This window comes from Penaeus japonicus, unplaced genomic scaffold, assembly GCF_977035675.1.
Source record: "Penaeus japonicus unplaced genomic scaffold, GWHDUDI00000001_assembly GWHDUDI00000014, whole genome shotgun sequence".
Lineage (NCBI taxonomy): Eukaryota > Metazoa > Arthropoda > Malacostraca > Decapoda > Penaeidae > Penaeus > Penaeus japonicus.
In genome coordinates this window covers 7,723,881-7,731,380 of record NW_028234416.1, presented here as the reverse complement: position 1 = coordinate 7,731,380, position 7,500 = coordinate 7,723,881, and the positions used below count along the sequence as shown (strand labels likewise).

General features: G+C 40.0%; 2 protein-coding genes across 3 annotated transcripts in view; both read right to left on the bottom strand.

The window, feature by feature from the left end:
• The window catches only part of LOC122264428 (uncharacterized), a 7,952-nt gene extending 7,850 nt beyond the window's left edge, over nt 1-102 (bottom strand). Inside the window, exon 1 of the mRNA XM_043033315.2 lies at nt 1-102. This exon is cut by the window's left edge and continues 246 nt beyond it. Within this exon, the coding sequence (XP_042889249.2) occupies nt 1-61 (61 nt within the window). The 5' untranslated portion in view covers nt 62-102.
• Nucleotides 103-946: 844 nt separating this feature from the next.
• Nucleotides 947-7,500, bottom strand: part of LOC122264308 (calpain-B) — a 12,083-nt gene continuing 5,529 nt past the window's right edge. For both annotated transcript variants that reach the window (XM_043033144.2, XM_043033151.2), the window contains 10 exons: nt 6,388-6,528; nt 6,015-6,134; nt 5,524-5,755; nt 5,128-5,285; nt 4,485-4,702; nt 4,283-4,322; nt 3,817-3,943; nt 3,546-3,670; nt 2,884-3,085; nt 947-1,695 (listed from right to left, as the gene is read on the bottom strand). In XM_043033144.2, coding sequence (XP_042889078.2) covers nt 1,610-1,695; nt 2,884-3,085; nt 3,546-3,670; nt 3,817-3,943; nt 4,283-4,322; nt 4,485-4,702; nt 5,128-5,285; nt 5,524-5,755; nt 6,015-6,134; nt 6,388-6,528 — 1,449 coding nt within the window. In that variant the 3' untranslated portion in view covers nt 947-1,609. The remainder of the gene's footprint in view (nt 1,696-2,883; nt 3,086-3,545; nt 3,671-3,816; nt 3,944-4,282; nt 4,323-4,484; nt 4,703-5,127; nt 5,286-5,523; nt 5,756-6,014; nt 6,135-6,387; nt 6,529-7,500) is intronic.

The following is a 7,500-nucleotide window of genomic DNA, read 5'->3' as shown; positions in this document are numbered from 1 at the left end:
CAAGGAGGTACAGGACGAGACACGAGGCGGCGCCCTTGAACTGGCTGCCTAAGTTGGCCATGGCAGCGAGGTTCGAGTCCGCTCCTGGATCCTGTGTCGAGTAGGACGTCAGGGGAGTGAAGGAAAGGCTTTCCTCTCTCCTTGGCTTGTGGTCTGATATGTGTAGGATTCCCTCAGGGTGTCTCTCCTCCTCCCCCACCTCCTACCCTCCTACTACCAACTCCTCCTTACTACCCCCTCCTATCCCTTCTTCACCCTCCTGCATCCCCTGCATCCCCCCCCCCCCCTGCTTCCCCTACTCCGCCTGCCCCGCTCCGTTTTTCCTTGCGTGTGTCCTGCAAATAGTAAGCAGGAAGGAAAATTGGAAATGGCAGTTGTTTATAGAATGAACTCATTTTAGTGGTTTCTTTCCTCAATGTGCGAGTTTGTTCTGAGGATGAATCAGCATCTTCATGTATATGTGTGTTCAATACATATATATATATATATATATATATATATATATATATATATATATATATATATGTGTGTGTGTGTGTGTGTGTGTGTGTGTGTGTGTGTGTGTGTGTGTGTGTGTGTGTGTACGTACACACACGCACACACACACACACACAAACACACACACACACACACACACATATGTATGTGTGTGTGTTGTATTTGTGTGTGTGTGCTGTACACACAAACACACACGGTATAAATCATACTGAATAACTCCACAACACAAGAGATGTGATTAACGCGTTCTGATTATCTCTTCATCAGACTACACTGTAATGCAAGTCTGATATAGTCTACACGCCTTGAATACATCTCTTACTTTGTTATTTAGTCCCATTTATACCTCTATCTACATTTATTACTATAAACTTTATTCAAATAACTCCTCCTCCTCCTCAGCCACACATCCTTCCCGTTGAGATGGTACCAAAATAAAACAAGGAAGTATGTACTGTATCCTGTCCTTTTATTCATCAGAAAAGAGAAATACACTAAAATGATTTTGGAAATAAATGGTCACAAAAACTCATATGCAAAGGATTGTAAGTAATAATGTATACAATTGAAGAGAAAAAAGAACTAAGTCTCTTTGAACCATGTTGTATATTGCGGAATAAACTCGGAACACAGATTGGTATAACATTATGTATTATATCATATTTAGTTACTTCATTTTTGATATAAAATGATACATATACATATTTTTTTTTATAGAATGGTACACAATTTTAGTAGCAAAAAGGGTATATGAGTTTAATTGCATATGAGTACACATTTTTTATTAAATAGGGGTTCGGGATTTTTAATACATAATTTTAGGTACACAAGGATACTTTTTTTCTTCTTCTTTTTCTACAGAGGGGAAAATATTTTTGCTATATAGTGATTCAAAATTGTTATCACACAATGGTACAAAATGTTCGTAACATAATATAAATGGCTTTGCTACATAAGGCTACATATCACGGGTAATAAAAGATACACCATTTTTACTACGCAAGGATACTTCATCTTCATTAAACAAAGGAACATCATTTTGATATTATAAGGGTCCCTGATTTTGTTGCAAAAAAGGTTTGTTAATTTCCTTACATAAGGGTGATTCTTCCTAGCAATAGAGAGTGTTTGTAAGCCATTCTGTAAGGGGGATCTTCGCCTGTTGATCTTCCTCTACACAATGGGCTTGGAATCTCACTGAAAATAAGAGGAAAGAGAATTTCAGATAAGCGATACGAAGAAAATAGGGAAATGGAAGACAAAAATGAAAAGCGAATCTTCGATTTGTGAGTTGATGGAAAAGGAAAAACGAAAGGAAGAGAGGGAAAAATGAAGAAAAAGTAGCATCTTGAAAGGGAAAGGAAAGAAAATGAAGAAAGAGGGTGAGAGAAATAAGGAAAATATTGAATGTATGATAGGAAGAAAAGGCATAGTGGTAAACAAAAGACGAAAATTTTAGATGTTTAGATGGAAAAAAAGAAAAGAGAATATTAAAAGAAAATGTAATTTTAAATGTTTGAGAAAGAAAATTGAACGAAAGAATAAGAGAGAGCGAGAGAGAGGTGAAGAAGAGTCTTAAATATGTGATAAGTTGGAAAAAAGAAAGATAGGAATAGTAGAACTTTACACGTGTAAAGTGATAGAAAAGGAACTGGAGAAAATGAAGAAAAAGGAAAACCAGAAAGAGAAGAGAATTCAATACCATTTATAAATTGGACTAAAAGGGAAGGACATGGGAATGGGAGAGAAAGAGAGAGAGAGTAAGAGAATTTCAAATACGTAAAATAGACACCAGAAAATGAAAAAGCGAGAAAGGTTTTGTATAAGGAAGATATAAAAAGGAAAAGAAAACAAAAATAAACTGAAAAAAGAGAGAATTCTAAATGTGTGAGCAGATGAAAAAAAAAATGGAAGAGGAAGGAAGGCAGAGAGAAATGAAAGAAAAGAGAGCAAAGAAAGGGAGAAGAAAAGGCGGAAAGAGATAAAAGATGTAAAACAAAACAAAATAAAAAGATATGCTACAAAGGAGCAGAATGAATTCAGACAAGATGGAGAAAGACAGAGAAGAGGAAAGAGAAAAAGGAAATACGTGACACGGAAAAAATAGAAAATATATGTGATAAAAAAAAGACGGGAAAAATGTGTGTGACTGTGCGTGCATGTGCGTGTGCGTGTGTGTGTGTGTGTGTGTGTGTGTGTGTGTGTGTGTGTGTGTGTGTGTGTGTGTGTGTGTGTGTGTGTGTGTGTGTGTGTGTGTTTGTGTGTGTGCGCATGTACGTGTGACTGTGTGTGCATATTAGTGTGCGTGTGCGCGTGTGTGTATGCTGTAACTATGGTTACGAAAAAAAAGCCCCTCAGCCGTAAGGGCCAACTACATCCACTAACCCAACATGACGGAGATCCTGCAGGTGGCCATGAGGAAGTCCCTGAGGGCGATGTGGCCGCGCTGGTCGCCGTAGCGCACCACCACCAGGGCCCGGATGCGCCTCGGGACCTGGAGGCCGAGCTCCCGCAGCGCCTCGCCCAGGCCCCACGAGTGCCCCGACAGCAGCCCGCTCTCCTCGTCCTTCTTTTCGTCGTAAATTCTCTGAAATCGGGATTTTGATTTGTGGATTTATCTTTTTTTTTTCGTGTGTCGAATTTCGGGATTTTGTTGACACTAACGACGGGAGGATATTGGAAACGGGAAAGAATAGCAAGGAGGAGAGATTCGATCTTTCTTTATCAACATTCTCCTGTATTTATTTTCTTTACTTTAGCCACCTCTATATATCATGAATATCTGAGAAACCAATATATAACAAACATACAATTACATAATATATTCTCTCCTTCCAATACGCCGTAAAAGACAAACACATTTTAAAATAAACATTAAAATAATCACAAACTATACATCCCAAACAAACTACATCCACCTCTTCCCCCCTTATTAAAGGAATGATCACCCTCCCCCCCTCCCATTTACAACAGAACGATACAGTGAAACAATACAGCAAATACAGAAAAAAATACCAAGGAAGGGCCCAAGAAACTTCAGAACTCACCACCCATCGCCTGAGGGAGGAGACGAGAGCTTCGAACTCGTAGTAATTGACTGTCCCTGAGAGGTCCACGTCCATCATGGCGAGGAGGCTCCTGGAGAAGTCCAAAGAGTCACCGAAACCTGCAGCTAGAGAGGGGGGTAAGAGTCGAGGATGAATTGCAAGGAGAGACATTGATCTGTGTGTTGCAAACTGGCATTCCGGAGAAGAAGTAGTATTGTCAATATACATTAAACTTTTTTTAAGAAAAGTAAAGTTCTGTCAAACGACTTACAAGGGAAGAGTTGGTCTAACATGCACTGTAACTGGACAGCATCAACGTCATTCGCCTCCCCGGCCGATGTACGGAACACGCCACGCAGACTGAACTCGACGTCGTGGTCTACCTCGTCCTCGGGCTCCTGAAGGGGGATAGTGACGATAGTAACAGTGCTAGGAATGATGATTGTCAAAATATATATTCATATATTGTTATTACTGTTTTTATTGATGTTCTTATTATTACTAGTGTTATGGGCATTACGATGATGATGGACTATTAGCAATATCAGTTTATATGTTTCTATTGTTAATATCCAATTAAAAATAGTTATGCAAGTATGAAGATTAGCACAACATACTAATAATCAGAGCTGTTTTTTTACGGATATTGTTTTCTATATCATATCATATTTTCGCGTATGTATAAATAGTATGTAATGCATGCATATCCATAAGTATATGTACGATGTGCTACTTACTTCGACAGTATCGAGAATTAGGGCCTCCTCGTCATTCTCTCTGAAATAAAACAACACATAATTCAGTTGAAAACAAAAACGGGAGAAATGGAGCGCAGAAAATCAGAAAATCGATGAAAACAAACAGCAACGTAAAGTAACACACGATTCAGAACCAAAACAAACCACCAAACAGGAATCCGAACGCGTTTCGAACACTCACTCTATCACGGCGAGCTTCTCACAGAACACCCGCAGGAGAAACTCAGCCTCCAGGTCCTGCCTGTGGGTGCAAGGGATGACCAGATATCGACCTGGACTGAGGGACAGACGGTGGGTTACGGTGCGAGTCTTGGCAAACGTCTTGGTGTAAAAATAGGGCACGTGTAGCCTTGTCCAAGACATGGTGACTGGACGGGGTATTTTTTCTCCCTCTTCGATCTGTGAGGATGTGGAAAGCAGGGTTTAGTGTAGGATCTAGATGTATGTATTTTGTATAGAAAGTTTACATACTCTTTAGAAAGAGGATCGTCTTAGCTTGTAAATTTAGCGTGAAATATTTTCTCTACCTTTTCCTCCTCTAAATTATTGTGTTTATGTGTGGATATCTCTTTGTTAGGCGTTGTTGTTGTTTTTGTCGTTGTTGTTATATATAGATTGAGAATAGAATTTCAACTTGACCATTCTATTTCATTTACTGATTGTACATTTAACATTTTACCAGTACTACCTCCAGACACAATATTTCTTTACTGGAAATGTTGAAACACGGATGAATTTCACAGCTACTAATGTCGACTCTCAGATCATCAAAATATCAAAAAAATGTAATTAATTAGATTAGTACAATTCACCGACGGGACCACCTTATAAATGAAAAAGCCGATGGGGTGAATGGGCAACTGCTTGACCCTCCTGTTCTTCTGCATGAGGGACACTATAACAGCGCAAGTGTCCTCTCCGTCCACGCTGTCATCAGCTTCTGTCAGCTCCAGAATGTATTGCGGATTACTGCAGAACACTCCTGAAGGGTGAAGGAGTGAGAGGAGATTGATAAAGTGGTACTGGTGATTCGTTTTTTGTCTATATAAAAGGTCTCTCTCATTTTCTTATATGAATGTGGTTTCTGTTTACGGTATATATCAATTTATTCCTGTCTATCTGTTTGCAGAGCTGTAAGATATAATGTGCTGCAGCGGATGTAAGAGAATTCGAAAAAAATATATGTTTTTTAACTCAAGTAACATCACATCCAAACTCACTCTCTTTCGTATTCCCTCCTCCTGCCGTGGCGTTACGGACCCAAGACCCATCATAGGTCACGACCTCCCAAACCTTCACGGCGTTGACCTCAGCTGACCTTATTTCTTGAGAATGGAGGACGGCCTCGGTGACCACGTCAGCCAAAGTGAAGAGCTGCTCCTTAGCTTCCTCGTTGACGGTGTGTGGGTTCAGGCTTGTGATGAACAACTCGTCGAAATTTTCTGCAAAATCCTATGGTATAAACCGTAGTAAAGATATTATATCTATACATTAATGTATATATATATATATATATATATATATATATATATATATATATATATATGTGTGTGTGTGTGTGTGTGTGTGTGTGAAAGGTGGCAAATCAGGCACTCTTTGACTTATTTGAAAACTTCCTTGAATATCTCAACTTTTATCAACAAATCCAATAATGAATCCTCACTTTTCAGAAGAATATAAACAAACTTTCGTTCTATACTCAGCCACATACATTGAATGACATCCAAAACTCCCCGTCCTCGTCGACACTGAGTTGGAGTTTTTCCTTTTCTGACTTCGGAATCAGCTTCCACTCCTCAGATCCCTCACTCCATAGACCCGTCCACTTCGTCTAGAAGAGTGGAGTTAGAGAGATGAACATTCTATGCAAATTAAAACGTGGGTATAAAGATATATAATGCCAATACATATATGTATGTAGTATCATATACAAAATTGCATATACACGCACACGGAGACACACGCACGCGTGCGCGCGAGTGAGAGATGGTAAGAGTGAGTGTGGGTAAGAGAGAGAGAGAGAGATAGGGGGGGGGGGGGGAGAAAGAGAGAGAGACCCATGAACCACCCAAGCCAAAACCCACCTCATCCCCCCAGGGGTTCCTCAGGCGAAGGAGCTCCACGTACGGCCTCCGAGGAGCGTTCACCCTGCAACGCCGCGCCCCCGTGATGCTGTAGGCGTGGCCCTTGACGAGGCCGCTTTCGGTCAGTGCCTCTCGAGATTCCTGTGAGAGAGGACGTCGACGGGGCTCAGTCAGGCAGTCGGATAGTCACTGCTTCAGATAAGTGTCTCGTATCGTTGATAATCTTCTGCGTTTAGATCTTGTTGCTAAAGCTGTATTTTTTTAGATAACATTTATGATCTTTAGCAGTTATAATGGGGTTACTGATGGTAAAATTATTTACTATTATTGATGTTGAGGTTTATAGAATAGTGATATATATATGTATGTATATATGTATGCTTTTATATAATACAAACTTTTTTTCGGTTTTATCTCTCAAAAAAAGCTCCTCTTCCCAAAAAAGATAAAAAGTGTCTATACACACACACACACACACACACACACACACACACACACACACACACACACACACACATATATATATATATATATATATATATATATATATATATATGTATATATATCATCATCAGCCTGTATCAATCCACTGCAGGACGTAGGCCTCTCTCAATCTTTTCCAGTCATTCCGGTCTTGTGTTCTCTGATTCCAGTTTACTCCTGCGAATTTCGCTATTTCATCCCGCCATCTAGTCATTGGTCTTGCCCTGGGTCTCTTTGTGTCGTGTATTACCCATTCTGTTGTTTTCTTTGTCCACCTGTTGTCCTGTCTCCGGTATATGTGTCCAGCCCACTGCCACTTTTTCTTCTTGATGCTCTTGAGTATATCCTCTACTTTTGTTTGTTGCCTTATCCATGTGGCCCTTTTCTTGTCTCTTAAGCTAATTTCTAGCATAAGCCTTTCCATTCCTCTTTGGGCGCTTACTAATTTCCTCTCGAGTGCCTTGGTCGTAGTCCATGTCTCTGATCCATATGTCATGACGGGATGGACACATTGGTCAAAAATCTTTCTCTTTAGACATAGTGGCAGATGACTTCGTAATATATTACTATGTGTACCGAAGGCACTCCAACCTAGCCTGATTCGCCGTTTTATCTCGGCTTCGCAGGATG